Here is a 22,889-nt window from a genome sequence, read left to right on the forward strand (position 1 = left end):
AGGATTTCCTCAGGATTGTGCTGCTTTTGGCTTCAGAGAGCAGCTCTGTGCAGCGAATCACTCCAGCAGAGCCAGCCTAGGAAATTACTGATCTCATTTAAGATGCACAAGGGCACACAGAAAGCTGTAGGATGGCTTGAAGGAACTGGCAGGAGTGGATTTAGAGGACAAAGTGTCTCTATAGGGGAATGAAGGCATTAGCTTACTTATGTTTATATTTGCGTTAAATTATACAGCAATTATGTGGTCCCTGTGATCTGTACTCTAACAGCAGCTACAGAGCTCTCAGAGATCCTCCAGCACAGGGATTCCAGCCAACTAAAAGGTCCCCCTATCCACTGAGCTACTCAGCCAAATAATACAGCTGTAGGGCCTATTCTTACCTGTCTGCTGAAGAAATTTATCTGATAACAATACTTAGAGGTTTACTAGACCTTCAAAAGTGCAACACCATCACACCATGTACACCTCAGACATTTTTCTCCTTCAGTGCTAAGATCACCTTGCCCAGAAATGCTGTGGCAATCAACTTGTATTAACTGGTCTTGATTCTTCTTTACTTAAAAAATAAATTACATAGGTAAATTCAATATTTGAAAGGGACGAAGAGATGGGTGCGAGAGAGGAGAAAAAGCATTGTTAGAGATGAGAAAATCTGTTTCTTCACAGGTGGCTCTTGTGAACTCCAAAAATCCATCTCTTGTGAAGGTCAATGGCCTGTCCAAGGACTCCACAGTGTGGTAAAACCTCCCAGTGCCAGACAGCACAGGTGAGAAACAAGCAGAGCTCACCTTTTGGTTAATGATAGCATCCCCTCTGCTGGGGAAGAGTGGTACATCTGCAATGACAGGACATTGCCCTGGTCCTTCACACTCCCATCTGCTCCCAAAGCAGCCCACACACACCTTCATGGAGTGGCTTCGAGGAACAGAAACAAAGAGAAAGTCTGGAGAATTCATTAGAGACTCAGTTGACACAGCTAAAAAAAAAAAATTGGGCAAGACTGAAAGCACAAAAATTCTTCTCCTTAAATAGCAGCAACAGGCTCCCAAAGCATGGATGGCATTTGAGGACAATTACTCCGAGTTTAACCAGTTACATACATCAGACCATCTGAGAGAACAAGTAGCTGATATCTGGAAAACAGAGATGGATGTAAGCCAAGGCAGAGGTATTAAACTGGTTATCATTGTGAGGGGGGAAAAAAATAAGAGAGATTGGTAATTCACTGCCTGCATGACAGCCAACAGAGGAAAATATTATAAAATGCTACAAAACAAATATTGCTACTGGGCATATGATTTTAAGTTTGAGGACTGAACTTCTGAAAATGGCTTGGAGCTCTTTATATATGATGGCTGTCATGGCAAGCAATAGATGAAGTGTCTATTGCAGCCTGCTCGGGCTTTCTCAGCTGATGAGGATACACATTTTGAAGGTGCATCTGATTCCTGAAAGTCTTCCCTGCCTCTACAGAACACAGGCAGCAGCTGCAGCTACAATGCAACAGAGCTGAGAATCCCTTTTTTTCTTTCTGTGCTATTGTGAAACATTGAAGTTCATCTTAATTCTCAGAGTACAGCTCTAGATCAAAAAGAGGGGAAATTTAAATGAAATAATACTGCTCTAATGAAAACACACAGGGAAACTAGAAACTGGATTGCAACGACTCCAATGAGAGCAGCAGAGCTGCTAGGAAGCTTTCACCAGGAATGCAGACACAGCCCAGAAGCTCCAGGTTCTTAAACCTCTCCAGGTGACCCCTGCTCACAGGGCAAAGGAGATCAAAACCTATCGACAACAACCCAAGTTAGATCTTTTTGCAACATTTAAGTCCTGTCTAAGCCAAAAACCACAAACATCAACTCTTTGATTTATCACAGTGAAAAGCAACCACCACAACACTTCTGGAAACCAGGGCTGAAGATGTGTTTTGTCCCAATTAAACCAGTAAGCTCTGATTTCAGCTGTTAAGGGTTGATTTGAGTTCTACAAGCAAACAGAAAATGCATTGTATCTCCTAACCTAACTGAAAAGTCATTTTGGAAATAAAAACCAGAAGCATTTAATTGTCATCAAAATAATACAAATGAAATATTCTCATGCTCCTCCTTAACACACAATTTAATTCTTATTCCAGCAAAACCTGCACACACTATGAGCACACACAAGTCTGCTCTGCAGCCAGGAACCTTCTCTCTGCACACTCCCAAACTTTGACCCTTTTCATTTCAGATTAGGAGCCACCTTCCCTTCTACAGCCTTCAGAAAGAGCAGTTTCCATCCCAAGAGGCTTCCCTGAAACTCCCTGGGAAAGGCTGTATCAGTAGGTACCAAACCAGGGCCTCCTGAAAAAGATTTGGTCCTAACTTTAACCTACTCTGTCTTAGTCCCCTCTGGGTTGTGCAACCCCAGCATCTTAACACAGCCAACTAAGGGAAGTCAAATAGAGAAAGTTGACTGCTCAAGTCACTCCTGACATTCTTTCCTCAGTTCCCACAGCTTTTGGTTGTGTTTAGGTGTGCTGGTCTCCCCGGGGGACCCCTGCCCCTGGCTATGTGCACCCTGGACTACTGCCAGACACAGACATATCTAGAAAGGAGCACATCCATCTTTGTGAATAAGTTTTACAACACAGGGGCTGAAAGAACAACAAAAGCTCTGAAAGCAATGAAAGCCATCAGTCACCTAAAGTTTTGGGGTGTTTGAGCTTCTTGATGCTGCCCCAGAATCTTTGCTATACTTTTTCAATATTAACTGGATTTTTATCTTAAATTACATACCCTGGGGAAGAAGGGAGACACAGAGAGAGAACAGGACAAGACTTTTCTACTTACTTGTATATTAAAAACCAAACTCTCAAGCATCCAGCTGTGAATCAGCTTTTAAGAAAGTTAATCTGCATGTAAGAGTATTCAAAAATACTGAAACATTTTTATCAGTTAGCTTGTTAGCTTGAGCCCCTAAAATGAACAAGACCAACTCCCCAGGCACACACATTGCTATTTGGGGTTTGCAATTGTTTAAATTCGTGTCAGCAATAAGCACAGGCATTTAGAGTCAACCAACAACTGCTTCAAAAGACAGCTGGAGAGGTGTCAGGCACATGCTCAAGGCTTCCTTCTATCGAAAGGCTTCTCTGCTGAGTCCAGCTGTGGGTACAAATACTAAACAGTGTCTCATCCATCCACTGTGGGGTTAATGATTCAGGAGATGAGGTCAAAGACAGAAGCTGCTTTTCTTTGCAGCCTCCATTGACTGTCACTTTCTGAGACCATATTGGGAAAAAGCACTTTGAAAAACATTCCTTGATCAGACAATGAATACAGTCCTCTATATTAACTTTACAGTATCTTTAGATCATTTCCTGACTGATTTAAAATATTTTTTATTCCAAAACCCAGTACCCTAGGCTTATCCACACCACACATCTACCATCACCATACATGAACTACATCTTCACTGAAAAAGAAGCAACAACATAACCTGAACTACACTCCTCTGTCACAGTACATGCTCCCCATAGCCTGGGGCTATGAGCACACACCCTGCCCAAGCACCAGGCAACCTAAACAATTTTGGCTGCACTGATCCAAGATCCTTTCATATCTAAAGGAACAGTGCTGTGCAGGACTGCAAGAGGGAAATACCCCTGCCAGCCTAATTCAAGAAGAAAAGCACACAGCCCCGTTTCACAGGGAGGGGTGGGCAATAGCAAGACCCTTTAGTCTTCTCCCCTATTGTGTCTCTGAATGAATTTGGTACCCATTTGCCTGCTGGAACTTCTACAGCACCAACACTGAGTGGTGCCAGTCAAGTCTTTGTGCTACAAAAAGTCTCTCCTGTTGGAGTAGGTGAGGGTGTTTTGATTTTAAAACACGCTGGGGGGTTTGTCAGCTAATTGACACACAAACTTGAAACCAAAGGGAAAACATCACTCCAAAGAAACTTTCTACATTTAACAAGCTACTGCAAGGTGACCGGAACCCTGTAGTGTCAAGAGATTTCACAAGTAGCTTTGTAAGCCCAAGGTTGACACAGGCAGCATCCTCACACCTGCACTTACAATGACAAATAAATGAAACCATTAATACGATTGCCCACTCACTGTCCTTTAAACCATGGACTGTTCAGGGACTAAATACACACATCCCTTTTAAAAAATAAATGTAAAAACTCAGACGCAGGAAGACTGCTTGTGGTGGCTTTGATTTTTAATACTGCCTCCACGATCTTCATCTTGCCACAATCTTCATCGCAGGAGACTTATGGCTGCTTAGTAGCCCAGAGAAACTTGGCCTCAAAAATTGATTTCAGCTCTCATGGCATCTTGCAAATACTTGACTTTTTTTGGGGGGAAGGGAAAGAAAAGGGGAGGAACAAGAGCAAAATACCAATCTACCTTCAAGCACCAGAATTAAGGTTTCATCATCACTTTTTTCCCCCTCCAACATAAACAAGATTCATCACAGGCCTTGCCAGCACCCCACAGTAACAGCTCCTTTTATGCAACTTCTGCTCACAAGTGGTGTATCCCTCCTCTTGGAATATGTTCCAGATGATAAAAGGGTGAGGCCCTGCTGTGAGCAGAGCTCCTCTCATCAGCGAGGGTGTGCCTGAAAAATATAAGCAGCTAAAGTGTTTTTATCTTTCTAATCCTACAAAATAGCACGTCATAACCATTTAGATGCAAGTACTTCTGCTTAATATACACATATTACATATTTAACTTAATTAATAAAATCATTACAATAGACTCAATTCTGAGTTTCAAGTCACACCACTCCTATGATGCACAGCAAAATATGAATCTAGGGACTCACAAAACTAGAAAAGCCATTTACTACTGCAGACAATGGCAATGCTAAGAACATCTTCACCAGAATTTGTGCTCTGCCATACTATGGCAAGTACAAATTGATTCATTATCCTAAGCCTAGCACAGAACAAGAGAGAATATGAATCATCTTCATTTTATAGATGCAGAACAGGATTCCAAAGCCATTAGGTGACTTGTATCAGAAGCTTCAGACTGTAAATTAGTGTGTATCTCTCCAGTTCACTATCTTAACTGTCAAGGCAAACCAGTCTTCTCGTCGATAAGGTACACAGTGATACATAAACAGAGAAGAGCCTTACATTGTTTTGCAAACAATATCTTGTTCTGAAAATTAAAGCCTCTCAGTTTTCCTAATGCAACAATTAGGGGACAGAATGAAGCAACAGGTCCAGTGTCTCGTTAAGGTGCTGGCAACACCACATTACTGAGTCGTGTTGAGAGAGGAGCTGCTGCCAAGACAAAGGGATAGGAATGAAAGATGAAGGGGTTTAGAAGCATTTGATTGCATATTCCTGGCTGTTCCGCTGACTGTTCATGCAACTGGAGCAGAATCAAAAGGCACACACTTGCCACACTGTTCTATCTGGTGTATTTAGTATGCAGCAAAACTTTCCAGTACAAGGAGCACAATAAATTCACACAGTGCCTTAGGTACAAAGTCCATGATCCCCTTTGGTGCCTCTCTGGTAACAAACAGGAAAAGTGCAGTCAGATGAATGATGAGGACCAGAAGAGTCATTCAGAGGATGTTCCATGTGTCTCCAGATCAGGTGACCCTCCAAAGAGATTCCGGCAGCTACACACATCTGGCTGAACAGAGACAGGGTACTGCAGAATACCAAGTTCAGCCTTGGAAAAGTAAGTGATCTCTGTCAATCAGAAAAAGCTGGAAGGTGAGTAGAAGGATACTTCTTCCCAGAGAACAAAGAATGAATCAAGTATACAAAAAAAGCTGTAAAATTGTAATAGCCCAGGAAGGACAGGCTGTCAAAACTCAGTGACAGAGACAAAGAAAATGCCTTTATGGTTTTGCAACTGATCAGAGAAGATAAGACTCCCAGCCAAAAAGCAGGTAATTTTCTTGAGTACTTTTACTAACAGTAGGAGGTGGTGTCACCGTGCAGCTGTCAGGCATTTCCCCAGGACGTGCAGATCACAGCCTTGCCTGAGCTGAAATATGATTTAGTGAAACAGAGACAGTAACAGAGATTAAAACTTTAATTTAAAACTTTGCCAACAAAAACTGATTACAAAAAGGGAAATTATCTGTACAAAATAAGAAAGGAGGTACTCATTTAACAAGAGACTGCCATTGTCAGTGTACACTGGAGGACAAGCAGTGCTTCAGGTCAAGTGACAGGCAAGAACAAAAAAAAACAAACTGAGCTCGCAATATGGAATTCTGAAGTGAATTTTCCATAAATCAAAGTAAATTGACTTGAAGCAGCTCAAAAGATAAACATAACTTCTAAGAAGTCTATTTTCCTTGAAAACCCTTTCCTTGTAATTTAGAAAAGCCACAAGAAAAACCAGGCAATGACTTCTCACTCAAGGCTTTCTACTGGCATTCTCTAAAATGATGTTCTGAAATTTGAGTGTGCCAGGGTTTTAGCTGAGTCACAAACTATTCCATCTTCACTTAACAGTCAGGTCCTGACTCAAGATGAAGACAGGCTTTGGAGACAGTGGTATTACTATGATTAAAAACACCAACTGCATCATGTCACCTATAAAAATGATGTTTTTCACACTTTTCAAGTGAGCGCCAAATAGCAGCTGTTGCTCAACAATGGATTCATATTTACAACACTGCCATCCTCTTTTCTACCTACCCTTTTTAAAAAGAACAAGAGAAGAGCATCTTTAAAGTTATCACTGAATGGACAAAAATGGTGGGTGATTTCTCAACTCCTATAATTTTCTCAAGTTTCTCAAGTTCCTATAAAAATTAAGCATACAATATCATCCTTAGCAGTTTTCTAGATTTTTTCACAAGTTGGATCGAAAAATCTGAGTTGCAGTGAATAAATGGAGCAGGCTTTTTCCCCCCCAAACAAGCCAGCTGAAATATTCCAGTCCAACTGCTTATTTTTCACTCAGTTTCAAACCACGTAGCATGTACATGTTTCTAAACTTTCAAAACCCAGCTTTTGTGAAGAAATAAAGGAGTAGTAAAAATGTTTTGGCCCAGATTCACTTCACCTACTTATAGATACCTGAGACACCCCAGTTGGAGCAGAAAGAACATCCTTCTGTGCCCTACCTACCCAGTAAAAAGACAGACAAATGCTAAAGGGAAATTCAATCAAAGACTTGAATCTCATCCTAGTGATGGTGCTCTTCATTCTCCGACTGTAAAACAAAAAGCAAGCAACTATTTTACAACTTCAGTCTTGGTTAAGCTTATTGGTTAAGCTTAGAGTAATTGCTTTCCTAGCTCAAGTGTTCTCATTTCTGTGAACCTAAGCCTTACCTTGCTCACTAACAGCTTCCACCATGGGGAGCTGGGGACAGCTGCCTTTCAAGAATGCTGTGACACAAATGAGCCCTCCTTACAGCTGGGAAAACTGAGATTAGTAATAGTTTGCTCAAGTCCATGCAGTGAGTCAGACACAAGCTAGCATCACAGCATCCCAGACTTCAACCCTGTGCTCTACCCACAGGAACCCAGTATGAGGCAAACTACTGTACAGAATCATTCCCTTTTCCATGTCAAAAAGTTTTACCAAAAAAGTTCAGAAACCAATAAACAGTGTACATAATTTCTTATTTGACAATGAAAGAGTTCTGTAATAGAGCAATCTGTTCTACTGTAACTTGACCCTGGAAAAGTTTATTTCCAGCTTTGATTCTTTGATGTCTTAAAGCTTGTAAGAGGAAGTTGAAGATTGAGTTAAACATAATGCTGCAGTCAGTACCCTTTACATTAACCACAATGATACGTGATATTTTCTAGTTTAAGTAGTATGTGTTACCCAATTGTGCAATCAAAATAGAAATCTTGAGGCCAAGAATTCAGAGGTGCCATGAAGAATTCGGATATTTCAATTCTGTGAATACCTGTTACTGCCATTTCAAACAAAAGCCCTCTTATCCTAAGTCTTGTCCATCCCATGCTGTAGCAGCCATGGCAAATGCTGAATGGCAAGGAAAAACTCCCTTCAAAATACAGCTTAATAATGGAAATGAAATGTTTGCAATTTGCTTTATGAATGCAGCAGAGAGGTATCACTTAAATAATGTTCCCAAAGGCCCTGGGATTTAAGCACAGCTATGGAAAAAGTCAGCTTTCTAAACTTCAAGGTTATTTGATACATCTGCCTCACACTGGATTCTTACCTTAATCACAGTCAGCAAAGCTTTTAACATACCAGATGAGAGAGAACACCATTAGTTTGTTCCATCACACCATGGAACAAGATGGCATAATGGATGCCCCTTGCAAGAGATAGACAATACTGTATAAAGAAGGCTTTTTTTAATGGCAGAATCAAATTGGACACTACTGGCTAGCCTGGAGCAAGATCTACAATTTTCCCTTCTGGAGTTTTGAGTTTTCTCTTGAACCAGAAATATTCTTTCTAATCAGTTAAATCCAAGAGCACTACAGAGAGCTCAGTTCTTAAGCATACTCTGCACCAGGAAGGGTCGGTTCTATGTCCAATAAAAAACGAAGAGTTGCTTCTTTTCCAAGGGCAGGAATTCTTCACTGGTCACCCAGTCGGAAACCTTGGCCCCAGTTGTGTCTTGCACCCCCCTGCTGATCTTCTGCAGCTCTCCTCATGCTGGCAGGAGGGACACCAAACCCTGAGATGCCTCCTCTTCGATTTGGCAACCAGCGGTACCTAGGACAAGCCAGAAGAGGGGGAGAAAGTTTGAGAAATAGCTGTACCTTTGGGTAAATGCCAGACTACTTCACCATGCACTTCCTTTTAGCTGGTAGTCTTTGCAGTAAAACTTTGGCTTTTCAGAGCAGAATTCTTTCCAAATCTGAGCCCTCAGCATACTGAGAAATGGGAATTCCAGGGAGCTTCCAGCTCTGGGATACAACTAGATACAATAGTCCAAACATGGGAAAAAAAACTAGCATGAAAAGTGAGCCTCACTGTTGAGAATAAATGCTGTGATGCAAATTTTAATTCCCCTAACTTCTCTCTCTCCCTTTTTTCAAAAGAAATAATAATAATTATTTCTCTCCAACAGGTATAAAGCTGCTCTTACCACAGCATCTAAACATCTTGCTGCTCTCCAATATCCCTGAGGAACTGAGGACAAAAGCAATGAAGAAAAAACAACTCAAACAACTGCCTTGTCAGAAAACAAAGCTCAAGTGACCTGCAAAATCAGAGCTGTAATCCAAAAGCCATCATCCAACTTAGGCTACCATCTAAACAGAGCAATATAAACACTGCTGCTACATTTTGCAAGGGATGCCATCAACTTGGAGTCATTTCAGCTCTACCATAGCTACACTGAGCTTCTGCAAATTCCTTTCTGAATTCAACCACTAAATCTGAGTTTAGTGGGTGACACGAAACAGACAACAAACTCAGATTTTTTTTCTACAGGAAAAATGATCCTGTATAGAAAAATCTGTTCATTATTAAAGGCATCTGTAATTCACCACAACATTTTAACAAAAGATTACAGTGCAAACGTGGAATTTATCTTTCTTTAGAGATGTTTCTTCCTGCATCTGTTCCTGCTTCTCAAAGACAAATTAAATGCACGTATGGGGAATCAAGAGAATTGCACATAACCAACAAGATTGATGCCAGTTTCAGAGCTGTTATTATCTAGAAAGATATTTTAAAACGCCATTTTGTCTTCTAATCTTTACAGAAAATTAGGTCCACCAGGAGGGCTTGCAAACACAAAAGTAGAATATAAAGCTTCCCTACTCATAAGACTTGTACAGAAAGTATAACTATAATTCAACTTTCCACCCTATATTTAACAGTTTGTGCTGCAGAAGGGATGAACTGACTTGCTAACTGAAGTTCAGTAGAGAAAGACTATTTACAAACCAAAAAGATGGGGACTAAGGCTGTTGAAGCTACAAACTTTGTCATCTGATCATAGCATTTAAATGCCAAAACAATAAACAGATCAAAAGAAGCACTTCAGAAATCAGGACTGCAGCCTCAGCCAAAGCAACGGGTACTGACAGCAAAGCAGAATACATATTATAGTCCTGAACAAGTCTGTAGCTGACTCCTGTTATTGTCACAGGTTGCTGAACTGGTGGCTACTGTAATGAAACATGGAAATACACATAAAAAATCATTTACAAGAGTAGAAAATTTTTTCATACTGTCTGGTAATTGTTAGGGAATTCTCTTTAAGGCAGCTCAAGTCACAAGCAGAGTGGGTACAGGACACAAGGCATCCATAGGGGTAACAAAGAACTCTCACACCGACCATTTACAAAAAAAAAAAAAATCAATGTTTTTGATGACTCAGCAGTACAGCCAATACAACAATCTGAATCAGGTTGATTTAGCAAAGCATTTTTGCACCTTACAATACCAGAAAACATATGTCTGGTGAACAATACAGAAGACTGTACCAAGCAAATATTGAGCTTAAGAATAAAGGCAGCTTACAGGAACTGAGGTGTGGACAGAAAATTCCTTCCTCCCAAATCCATCGGATATTTAAACATTAAGAAGAAATACAGGTGTCCAACCAGATTTCCTATCAGCTCATTGATGACTCTGCAAGGCAAAAACAAAATAAAACAAAAAATTAATTGCTTCACATGCAAATAAATGAGTGAGCATCTTCAGTCAGTTATCATTCACCTGCCACAGGCATTGCTGGGGCAACGAGCCACAAAAAATATTCCCTTCCTCACCATTTTGCAGCCACTTCTTTAGAAGGGAAACCATCAGTGCCAACACATCAACAGCCTGTCCCACCCTCCCTTACAAACCTTCTCTACAGTCTGTACTGCAAATGCAATTAAATACTTGTTTACATCAGGGAATTAGACCGTGGAGCTATTAGTGTCTAAAATAATAGTCTGCAGAGCTTGAGAAGTTACTGCTGGTTTCACTGGACAACCTGTCTCCTGCTGTACTGAACTGTTTTGTTCCCAATTTTATAAAAACACTGCTGAATGGAGGCCCTTGGGTATCTTCTGTCATGCATAGAAACAGCAGGTATCTAACAGCAAGCAGTTTTCTCAAGTGATGGATGAGTCAGTAGGAGGCACAGTGAGAAAAGGGCATTTAGTTTTGCTGTACTGCCTCCTCCCTTTATACACCAACCACATAAAACTCCTTATTGTCAGTAACTGTGTCACAGCGGCACCAAGAGGCTGCAGCCAGAGCAGGGCACCCATGGGGAAGACTCTGCACAGAGGAGATTTCAGCATCACAGAGAAGAAACTCAAAGAAACCCAGGGCAGACCAATGAATTCAGCAGATCCTAATAGGTCATGCTGCATAGGATTGTGAGGGGAAAATTAACAGCACCATCATAGTCAAGCTATGATAGTGTTTCTAAAACCAGTACTGATGGCTGCTCATATGGGGTGAAATCTTTCTTAGCCGTGCATTACTTTTTTTAAAAGAGGCCTAGTGCATAGACTTACCAGAAAAAAACCCTCAAGTTCTCATTACTTCCCCCTCACCTATATTCTCTAGTTCACATGAACATCTCCTCTTTGCTTTTATCTTATATGACCACCATGTGATACTGAGCATTATCAGTCCAATTGTACAGTTTTAAGTCTCTTATTTTACTATTGCTTGTAAGTTAAGCAGCAAGTTCAACATCTGTAAAAGCATCTGTAACTTCAAACTGGCCACACAAGTAAACACGTACGATCCACCAATGATGTAGTTGAATCCCAGAATAACCCATGGGAGGTAACAGGCCTGAAAGAGAAAGCAATCCAGACAGGGAAGTTGTAAGTACAAGTTAAAGACATGGACCTGCTCAACTTCCCACTGCACTAATAAGCATGAGTATAGTCTCAATGTTTTAGGCATTACACAAATCCTGACATATTAACTTAAGCAGATTCTACTTAACAAAGCAGGATATTCTAAAACCTGAGCAAGCACCAACATTTTTAGACTTGTGCTCAATTAAGAACTAGAGTACAAAAGACACAGGTACTTATATATTCCACAGCAAGGTTACATCCGAAAAAAAAATTTCTAATCTTTCTGATTTTTAAAAGACTTCTTAAAAGATTTCTGACTTTTAAAAGAGTTTTCACTATGAGATGTGGCATAAACAGATGAGGCCACACAGGAAGCAACAATTTAAAACATCAAAATTATGTCACTATGGTGTCATGACATTCAGCTTTTATTCAGGTTAATGTTTATTAGGAAGTTTTCCCTCTTTTCAGTTTGATGAACTTGAGCTGCCAGGATATCTTTTGAGTAAAGCCACATTGAGTGACATAAGGAAGCCCATGAAAAAAATTTGTCCTTGCTCTTTGCTGCAGCTCAAGTAGTATATAGCTATGTGAATGCATGGGACATCATTAATAAAAGAAAATATTTCTATTTTGCCCCTTCATGTTCATCTTCTGGGCAGAAACATTTCCAATATTCTGTCTGACATACCTTAAATCTTGTTCCAAACCAAAATGATACAATCATGTCTCTGTTCAGTTGGGCCCACACATAAAGCACTGACATGATAAGCGGAATCATCAGCAACTGCAATATTATAAAAAAAAAAAAAAAAAAGGCAAATTTACCATCACTTTCACGTAAGCCTGAGAAACTTGACAGAAGCTTCAAAATAAACATGACACATCAGCAAAACCTTTAAAGGTTGCCCCATGATTATTGCCACCATGTGTCATGGATCTGTTCAAAAGCTATTGAGAAAGCTAAGCAGGAGAATCTATGTGGTCATTCTTTTTGCAAGACCAGAACAAAGCAAAGGGCTCCAATTAACACTAAGTGACAAAGCTGTGGTGAACTCCTCTGCTCCTGGGTGCTTGGTAGTACAGCAACACACTTGGTGCCACAATCATTTCCACCCACATCCCAGGGCACCAACCCACACACTCATCAGTACATCACCATTTCAGAGTGCCACAGTCAACCTTGGGCAAGGCCACCTTGGTAGAGGGAGCCTGATGTTAATCTGTGCTCCATACCAGGAGATGAGACTATTTCAAATACTTCCTTACGTGACCATACATCAGCTGATTGGACTATTACCAGTGAGACAAATATAAACTCCTATTCTAGCTATCTGCTGATTTCTAAACTGAAGACAGACTGTGCCAGCAATATTTCAGTGGTTTAACACTTCAGAGCCCATGTACTTGGAAAAGAGTTAAAACTCATCCCTTCAGGGGCACTGCTATTTAGCAGGTTACAGCCAGCACACCAGCATCAGCTCAGCCTTCCCCCAGCCCAACTGTGCACCAGCAGTCTGACTTCTCACTCAAGTACTTCAGGGTCTTTAGCGAAAACATTTTTATTTTACTAGAAAAACAAAGTAATAGCTAATTCCTGAAAGTATTTGACATGGTAATGGAGGCCCAGCTATCTTACTCCATCTTCTCAGTTTCAAGCAAACCTCTCAACACAAGCAAATAAAACCTTCTTTCTAAGAAAAAACATTTGTACATCAAACAACTGATTCTCTTTTAAGGAATACTTCATATGGAGATATAAAAACATTTTAAGTACCTTTTTAAAAAGATACGTATCAACATAGTTTAAAATTAATACAATGTATGAATGCCTTCAGCATGCTTTTCAAGAATTTTGTGCTTTCCTGCAGCAAAAAGTGTTTCAGTGCAAATTTACAGAGAGCCCTTCACAGAACTCAGTCCTGACTGCACATGTACTATTGCTATTTTTTTCTGCCAGGGAAGCCATCTAATAAATGCTAAGCTAACACTGTATAGAACGTTCAGAGATATTGGTGCAGGCTTTGGGAGACAAGGAGAAAATAAGATGAGGAGAGAACAGTAGAGGCAGGCTGCAAACATGAAGTTATCTGATACTCTGTTGTGTCCCAGAGACACTTCCCCACTTGCTCCCTTAATATCTGGGGAGATAAGAGCTACTTCATTGAAAATGCTTCTTCAGATCACTATTCAATCATTCTTGTGAGGATTTTGCACTTCACAGTTCTGCTCTGAATCAGAAGCTGCATTTTTCACAAAAAGATCTTCTGTCAGCAAGTGAAAGGCACACTGAATTCAAGAAGACTAATGAACCCAGGAATCATTTGTAGATAAAAAAGAATGCAGCTCCACATTCATTAGAAGAAACAGTGCATAGGTGACATCTTGTGTCCATTTTAATAACAGGCTGAACACTTCCTGATGCCACAAAGAGACAGTTTTCACTCCTTGACTCCCTAGCAAGAATTGAAGTGGCAGAGATAGACAGCTTGTGACATTAGCTGAGGTGAACCCAAGCTAAAAAACCAATACACATAGATTTATAAATTAAACCAGCCTAGCTTAACTGTATTCTGCAGTTATATCAATAATGCTCCTATAAAGTCATTAAGTAGTCAGACAGTTCCAAAAGACTATTTAAGAAACTGCACTACACTTACCTGCATGTCCATTGCCAAGCCAGTTATCTGTCATTGCAGCATTAAGGAAAATGCAGAAAAACCTGACAGACTAGAACAACAAAAAGAAGCTGCACACACCAAACACACATGCAAAGGCCTTTAATGTTCAAAACAGTGTTCCTGCCTAGTATTAAGCTAACAACTGGAAAAAATTAAAACCTTCCAATGATCTAGAGACTTACACATTTAGTTTCAATAACCACTTTAGAAGAGCCTTTCAAGCTCCTCAAGTCATTGCATTGAGGGCTGACAGATGCAATGGCCTTCTCTCCATGATGAACCTGGCTAACTACAAACCTGATCAGTCCTTGCACAAAAGCATGTTAAAAGGTTCACAGAATCACTATGGCTGGAAAAGACCTCTAAGAGCATGGAGTACAACCATCAACACAACACCATCACGTCAACTAAACCCTGTCCTGAAGTGCCATGTCTACATGGGTTTTGAACACCCCCAGGAATGGTGACTCCACTGCTTCCCTGGGCAGCCTCTTTCACTGCCCAACCACTCTTTCAGTAAAGAAAATTTTCCTAATATCTAAACCTCCCCTGAACAATTTGTGTCAATTTCCTCTCATCCTGTTGCTGGTTACTTGACCAACACCCACCTCACAACCCACCTCACTACCCCCTCCTTTCAGGCAGTTATAGAGTGGTAAGGTCTCCTCTCAGCCTCCTCTTCTTCCGACTAAACAACTTTAATTCCCTCAGCCACCCATTGTACGGTTGTTCTCTAGACCTTTCACTGGCTTTGTTACACTTCTCTAGACACACTCCAGCAACTCAATGTCCTGGATTCTTTCATTAATTTTCTAAAGATTAAAATGCTGGTTTTCTAACTAAAGAAACACCAGCTCAGAAAAAAATATCAATATATTGCCACCAAGTCACAGAAAACGTATAATTTCTTGAAGTGCATCAATGCAGGCTCTACTGTCCTACCTCAGAACACAAAGATCTACTTGCTGTAGTAACTGCTGACTAGAAACAACTGCTGAAGAATTTTGCTGTGACCAGAATGGTTTAAACAGATTATGAATGTGTTTAAAATGGCACCAAGCACTTTCCCAGGTCAGGCATCCAGATTGCTCCTTACATCACAGAGGAGCAACTCAAGCTTTTAAATGACCAGTTGAAAGTCAAGTCACAATCAGATTAACTTAATAGCTCACAGCCAACAGTCTGCAACCACAACAAAGCTGATGGTTTTCTTGACAACATTAAGTAAGCCTATATTGTTTTCCTAGTTACCTCTGTGGCTCAACAGGACTAGCAGGAATAGCAGTTCCCTGCCCACCGTGGAATGCAACTAGAGATAGTGAATCTATTGATAAAGGTGACATCATTTCTACACACCAGCTTTCCTGGCTGTATCTGGTCCACTAATGTCACTCCTTTGTCCACATGCTGTGCCATTGCAATTTGCTATAAGGAGGCAGCAACAGTACAAAGCAGAACTGGAATTCCTCCACAAGTGGAGGTTTCACAACCTCTTTGAGCAACCTGTGCCAATGTTGTTTAATTTTTGTGTTCTATTTGTGCCTGTTGCCTCTTGTCCCACCACTGACAGGAGTCTTGGCTTCAGCATCTTTACTTCCAACTCCCCCCCTCCATCAGGTATTTATGCACATGGGTAAGACACCCCTGAGCCTCCTGTTCCCCAGCCTGCACAATCCCAGCTCCCTCAGCCTCTCCTCATGTGACTGATACCCCTTGTAACCATCTTCATGGCTCTTCACTGAGCTCATTACAGTATGTCCATGCCACTCTCCTATTTGGAAGCTCAGAGCTCCATGTACCTCCCTACATGTCTCACAAGGGCTTAGTAGAAAAAAGCAATCACCTCCCTCATCTTGCTGGCAATACCCTAACAGATGCAGCCTGGAAGGCTGGTGGCCACACTGATGGATCATGGTCAGCTTGGTTTGAGCAGGTGCCCCAGGGTCTTTTCTAACAAGATGTTTTGCAACTGTCAGCCCCAAATGTGTCCCAGTGCCTGAGGTTGTTCCTCCCCAGGGGCAGGACGCGCTGCCTTTCTTTTTGCTGACCTTCTTAAGATTCCTGACCAGCACATTTTTCCAGCCTTTCAAGATCACTCTGAGTGGCAGGATCAAAACAACTCCTCTCAGTTTTGGATCAGAGACCTAAATAAAATTCAGCTAAAACACCACAGCTCATAGTAAAACTGCTTCCTGACATTCCCAACCCAACAAGCCCAGCTTCTTCTGGAAGCTGGCTCAGTGCAGACATCACAACATGGCTTTCAGACCCAACTGGCCTGTACCCAGCAGGATTTCTCCAAGAGGAACCTCGATTCCCAATTTATGGAACAAAAGAGAACAGACCTGTTCCCAGACAGCAGCTTAAACACTCTAAGTGCACTCTTAGCCCACACAGCAATCCACAAAGGTGGCTGAGTGAAGCAAGACAATGAACACCACAGAAGCTAATACTGAACCAGCTGAGCTTTACACAAGTAGAACTCTAGTCCAAAGATTACCTACCTGTGTTGGCACATTTATCACATTTATTCTCCCTGAAAGCCACTCACTGCCTCTTCAGGAAGATTAAAAACTCACCTTCAGGAAGATTAAAAACATCTGCTACATTTTAAAACTGTTGTTGCTAAAGCCTGATCTTTGAATAACACGCTTCAAGCAGAAATGTAAGAACCAAAATGTTTAAAAATTATGATGATGAGGAGGATACAACAATGCAGATCCAGTTAAACAGGAGCATGAACATGTAATCTGCTGGCCTTCCATCAAAAGCCCCTGTAAATAAAAACAGCTGTTAGGAAAGTTACTGAAATCTTGATAAGAAATTGAGACTTCTCTTTTTTTTTTATTTTAGTAAGGAAAGCTGAGTTAATAACAGTTGCCCTACACACAGTCTGCAAATTATGATTTTTATTTTATAAATTTTAAAAGGCCTTATGACAGAACGAATTTCAGGACCAAAACCTAAGACATTCAGCCTGTTCCATTAAGTGCACACACAGCAGCTCTACTTTAAAAAGAACACATTTTAACTCTGGAGAAAAATCTTTTTAAGATTTAACCTCACAAGACTTCAAAATGGAGTTGGACCCCAACCTTCATCAGAAGCGGCCAGTTAGAAGCACACAATAAGGAAATACACTTGCACAGGAAAGGCATAGACACCAAATTCAATGACTGAGTCATGAAAAAAGTCCTTAGGCAAATTGCATCCTCTTTGCATCATCTAGTCTGACTCCAGAGATGTGATAGTTTTCAAAATCCAGAAAAATTAACATACACGACAAGCAAGGTACAGATGTGCATCACATTCTGTTCCTTCTAAACTGAACTGTATGCCTAATTTCTCATTTCAAATGTGCCCATTTTTTTTAGGACAGTGGAAATTAAAAAATATCAAGTAACATTCCCTGCAGGTAATACGAAATCTTTACATGCCCAGTTAGTTTGGGACCTGGCAGAGAGAAGGGTTAAGGAACAAAATCTTTGTCAGTGCCTTGCAAACATCAAAATCATAAACTCTCACTCTTCCAAACTGTGGCAGAAGGCTGGCACAGACCTCGGTATTTGGGTGAGACTCCTATCAGCTTTCAGAGGGCCCCATGCAGGAAAGAAAAGCCTGAGAATACTGCTGAAACACACCCAAACTGCAGAGAAAACCATAAACAAGCTAATGTCCATACTAATAATTAAACACCAAAATACCCAGAAAGAAGGCCATTGCTTAATTTTAGCACTATTTTGCTTTTAACATGTTCCCAAAAATTCAAAGATAATTAATTTTTAAGCATTAGAATAATTACAATAATTACTAGAATAATTAGAGTAACTCAGCCTATGTAAAACAGAATTTATATTTTACTAATTTTAGGTTTATTGTTTAAGTTCAGCCATGCAAGTTACATGACAGAAAAAAAAAAAATAACAAAACCCAACTTTGAAAAACCTTTTGGAAAGTTTTGAAGTCAGAGAACTACACAAACTGGAGTTTTCTCCTTACTGTTGCCATACAACAAACAGAAACAAAGAGAGAGGTAGCTAACTATCCCTGCATGAACTCCAGTACAGGAATTCCTCCACAATACAAGAAATCAAAGAAAAAATATTCCCTTAACATTTTTCACTTCTTGTTATCTCTAGATTACTAACAAGAATATTAGACAAACCGATGAAGTTGACTTTTCAATGAATACCCAAGAAAACTGATGCCAGCACGGGGCAGCAGTGATCTCTTGCCCATTGGGTCCCAGGGTACATCAGGGGAGAGCTGCAGAATCTCATCATTCATCATTTATACTGCTGGGGAGTGAACTCAGCATATTCTGCTTTTGCTGTTGAGATTTGTTATGTTCTCCCCCAACAGAAAAAAACCAAAAATGCAGCAATCTTCTTTTCCTCAGGAAGCTAGAGGTCAGCTTGTTAGGGAAGCACAAGCACAGTACATACCATATGGACGTGTCAGGGGTGATGGATTCAAACTAGAGGATTTAGATTAGATGTTAGGAAGAAGTTCTGCACCACGAGGGTGGTGAGAACCTGGCACAGGTTGCCCAGAGAGGAGGTGGAAGCCCCATCCCTGGAAGTTTTTAAGGCCAGGCTGGACAGGGCTCTGAGCAACCTGATCTGGTGGGAGGTGTCCCTGCCTATGGCAGGGGGGTTGGAACTGGATGATCTTAAGGTCCCTTCCAACCCTGAAAATTCTGTGATTCTATGACATTTCTGAAAGCTAAATTTGAAGCTAACATGAACACCAGTGTATGATCAAAAACCACATACAGCCCTGAAAACAGACGTTTCACTTCCTCAGTTTCACAGACCAAAGCTGTCATAGACCTACACTGATTTCCACCTGCAAACATTACTATCAGCAACTCACACACCTCTTTCAGAAGGATTCAAGCCTTCTTCATAGAGAGGAAGGACCAGACTAGCCAAAAACTTAACTTGGACCCAGAAAAATAACTGTAATATAAAAGAAATATATTGTTCAAACAATAATTTAACGGTTTGGGTTGGAAGGAGCCTTAAAGATCAACTATTAACACAGCTGACTTCCTGGTTTTGAAATTCAGATGTATTATACAGAAAGAATGCAAACTTAGGATGAACTGACATCCTTACAGGAGACTTGACACAGGACATACAACTAGAGCTTTTTTTAAGTACATGAAGAAGCAGTGATGTTTTATAATTAGCCTATATTAATCAGGAACTCTTAATACACATAGCTTAGCACAATACAATGTCAATACTCTCCTGTGATCATAATCTACTGCACAAAAAATCAGAGGAGAAACTTTCTGGTTACTAAAATACTACTTGCTTTCACTAAGAAAACGAGTCTTGCACATCTCTTTCCCCATCACTCTTCTTGCAGCTTAAATGGGATTCCACAATATTGTCAGAATGACAGGTTTACTGGGGATCTCTCTTGTGGAACTTCCCAAACATCACACTGCAATGCATTTCCACTTACATCATCAATTTTAAGACTCCGTTAGAACTACACTAAAATTCTTGTTTCTAAAGGCATTTGGGGGGAGCTTGGCTTTGCAAATCCTCTAGTTTAATTATTTACCTAAATTGAAACAATTTTTGCCTAGCTTTAATGAGCTGTGTAATGAAAAATGAAACCAGTTTTGAAGGTGGTGCCTTATTAGAACAACTTCGTTTTTGAAAGAAATGATTTGTGATCTGATCTCCTTTCTTCCACTCTTAATTCATCCTCTCACCCTGAAAATCCAAATAATTCTTTAACTTTTTCACATTTTGACAAAGGTGTTCACTTCATTTGCTCAAGGTATCTCTCAATTCAACGTCTCTGATCAAGTAACACAGGTAACCATCACTGCCTTTTTGAAAAAGAGGAAAACCTGACACTGTTATTTTCTCAGGATGGATATACCTATTTTACCTATGCTCTATCATCCCTCTGAGTTAAAGGACATCAGACCCAAGAAAAAAAGATCTAACAACATCTTTTAGTCTCTCTCCCTCACTTCCCCAAATCCAACAATTAATAGCACCATTTTCTCCTCTTGAAATTTCTCCTCTTGAAAGAATTATCAAGTTCAGACCCTAAGTGAATGGGCTCCCTGCCAAAGGGAAGGAGTCAGTCACCAAAAATCAGTTTTCAGCAGTTTCCCATTTACCAGCACAAGTAGGTACATTTCTCTCATGATGCTCTCTGAATCAGCCACAACTCCATCACCACAGACATTCCCATGGGAAGCTCTATCTGCCACTGATCAGCACTTATCAACTCCAGGCAGAGTCCACCACGTGCACACAACTTAATGGATGACATACCTGTTTCTAATCGTGATGAGTATTGATATAAGAAATACAAATTCACCAAGTAGAGAAATCCTGTTCCAGGTCCCACTGGGAAGAAGAAAGTTGCAGTTATTGGCCGCCAGATCTGTCCAGATCAAAAGAGAAAGATTTATTTATAAACTGTACAATGAACTCATAATGCATAGATTTTTTGTTTTCATTTGTTACCAATTACTTGGATGATCAAGGAGGAGATTAAAGATAGCTTAAGTATCAACTACTGCTTCTTCAGCAGCTTTTACAGTTGTGGGGTTTTTTAAATCTGATATGGAAAGACATTCAGATTACAACAGAAATTGCACACAGCTTCCCAGATGACTTCCATGGCATCTTCACATTACTAAGTCTTTATTGCTGTGCAAAATGGACCTGCTTGCATGGATGCTACCCTGTTTTAAAAGCATCCATACAGAATCCATTCTTACCTGTTGTACAGAGGCCAAGAAACTCACACAACAGCCTTTAGCACACCATTCCAGACAGCATGAACTGTTCTGAGTGTTCTGCACCTGCCTTAGAGTCTCCCCACTATCAATACCAGGCACAGCCACCTGCACAGCAGCATGGAGCAAGACAGAAAACATCTGGCCATCTATGAATGAGCTCTTTAAGCAGCAACATTCCCAAATAGAGTATTTGGATCCTGAACACAAACAGCATAAACAAGAGAACTAGAGGGAAAAAAAACCACTTAGGCTACTAAATTTTGTGGACAATACATGAAACAAACTACTACTTTTTTCACTGAAAGTATGAGCAGATACAATAGAAATTTCAAGGCTGGAAGCTCTTTTCTTTCTTCACTTTCATTTTCAGTTCATGTAATGGGCACTCCCTATACACACCGAACCTGTAACCTCCTAGTGCAAGGAAAAAGACCGTGTCCCAATTGTAATCACTTGTGATATTGCTAACACATCCAGAAATACTGTGCATCTGACACCTCAGGATTTCAGCTGTTAGCTTATGTCAACCACATTTAGGCACTGAAGCTGACAATCCCAAAGACAAACTTTCTAAATTCTAAGCAAGAAACGCCAAGAAGGAACAAAAGATGCACTTCTCTAGCTCTGCCTTATCTTCAGAGTCACCTGCGGTTTAGGGCATTTGCACACCTGTCTGTAACCACGGTTCCCAAAGTCACACCCACAAGATCGCACAACGGAGGCCGGGAGAGTCCCCTGAAGCCACAGCCACAGGTTTGCGATTACCCAGTGCCTTGGCACAGCAACCGGTGCCAGTCAAACAACCCCTCCCCTAAAAAAAAACCTTAGGGGGAAAAAAAGACACCAGAATGAGACGCAAGAGAGACTACAGGGCCTGTCAAGACCCACCGGAGCCCTCACCCAGGGGCCCGGCACCGCAGCCTGTGTCACCTTGGTGGGTAGCCCGGGGCCTGCGGAGGCAGGGCTCTAGCCACAAACCCAGCTCGCAGGCCTTACCCAGGTTAAGCTGGAAGGCAGGCCCGGCTTCCCGATGCAAGTGACCTGTGTCACCCTCTAAGGACACCATCGCTGCGTGATTGCCTCCCAGCGCGGCCGCAGGGCCGGGAACAGCCCCGCCCGCAGCACGGCCGGACTCTCACTACAACTCCCAGAATGCCGTGCGCGCCTCGCACCGGGCTCTTCTATGGCGCTGCGGCCGCAAGGCACGCCGGGACCGATAGTGCGGCCCGTACCTGGAAGCGGTTGATGAAGGCGCTGGGCCAGAGGAAGAGGTAGACGGGGCTGACGAGGCCCAGTTTGCCGATGAGCGGCACCGCGATGGAGCCGGCGAACCAGTAACGGGTGATCAGCGGGATGCTCCGGAACCAGTCCCCTAGGTCCGACATGTCGTCGTCGCCGCCGCGCCCGGCCGCTGCCGAGACCGCGCTACGAGTCGTCCGCTGAAGGAGAGCCGAGACGAAGGTCCGGCCGCACTCCGCCCGCTGCTCCCGCCGCCGCCCCGGGCCGGGAGGGAGGGGAATCCCGAACCAGACGTGGCGCCGCCGAATTCGGCCGCACCACAGCGACTTCCGGCCCCGCCCCTCTGTTGCCAAGGCAACGGCAGCGCCGGAAGTCCCGCCTCGGAGGTGGGAGCGGGGGCGGGGGAGCGACTCGGCGTTGCCAGGTGACGGTGCTGCCGCCGTCCTCACGGGC

The 22,889-nt window shown here is 41.7% G+C and overlaps 1 protein-coding gene across 2 annotated transcripts; it reads right to left on the minus strand.

Annotated features, from left to right (window-relative positions):
• Nucleotides 1-6,887: 6,887 nt before the first annotated feature.
• On the minus strand, nt 6,888-22,775 carry DERL1 (derlin 1). Of its 2 annotated transcripts, none has more exons than XM_071738299.1 (8): nt 22,430-22,775; nt 20,725-20,836; nt 17,126-17,190; nt 14,396-14,422; nt 12,427-12,522; nt 11,672-11,724; nt 10,447-10,557; nt 6,888-8,685 (listed from the first exon to the last, which is right to left on the minus strand). In XM_071738299.1, exons 1-8 carry the CDS (start codon nt 22,580-22,582, stop codon nt 8,547-8,549), a joined length of 756 nt encoding a protein of 251 aa, XP_071594400.1. In that variant the 5' UTR covers nt 22,583-22,775; the 3' UTR covers nt 6,888-8,546. The 2 variants fall into 2 exon arrangements, with proteins under 2 accessions (XP_071594400.1, XP_071594401.1); XM_071738300.1 differs by lacking the exon at nt 22,430-22,775 and adding an exon at nt 22,194-22,318.
• Between the last annotated feature and the right edge of the window lie 114 nt (nt 22,776-22,889).

Source organism: Heliangelus exortis, chromosome 2, assembly GCF_036169615.1.
Source record: "Heliangelus exortis chromosome 2, bHelExo1.hap1, whole genome shotgun sequence".
NCBI lineage: Eukaryota > Metazoa > Chordata > Aves > Apodiformes > Trochilidae > Heliangelus > Heliangelus exortis.

Bases quoted from the DNA above. Each gene is read 5' to 3' on its own strand.
- DERL1 (XM_071738299.1), bottom strand. From the start codon at position 22,582: ATGTCGGACCTAGGGGACTGGTTCCGGAGCATCCCGCTGATCACCCGT. The intron at 12,523-14,395 runs GTAAGTGTAGTG...ATAATATTGCAG, and splicing joins GCTTGGCAATGGACATGCAG to TTGCTGATGATTCCGCTTAT. The intron at 8,686-10,446 runs GTAAGCTGCCTT...GGCTTGTCCTAG, and splicing joins CTGTCCACACCTCAGTTCCT to GTACCGCTGGTTGCCAAATC.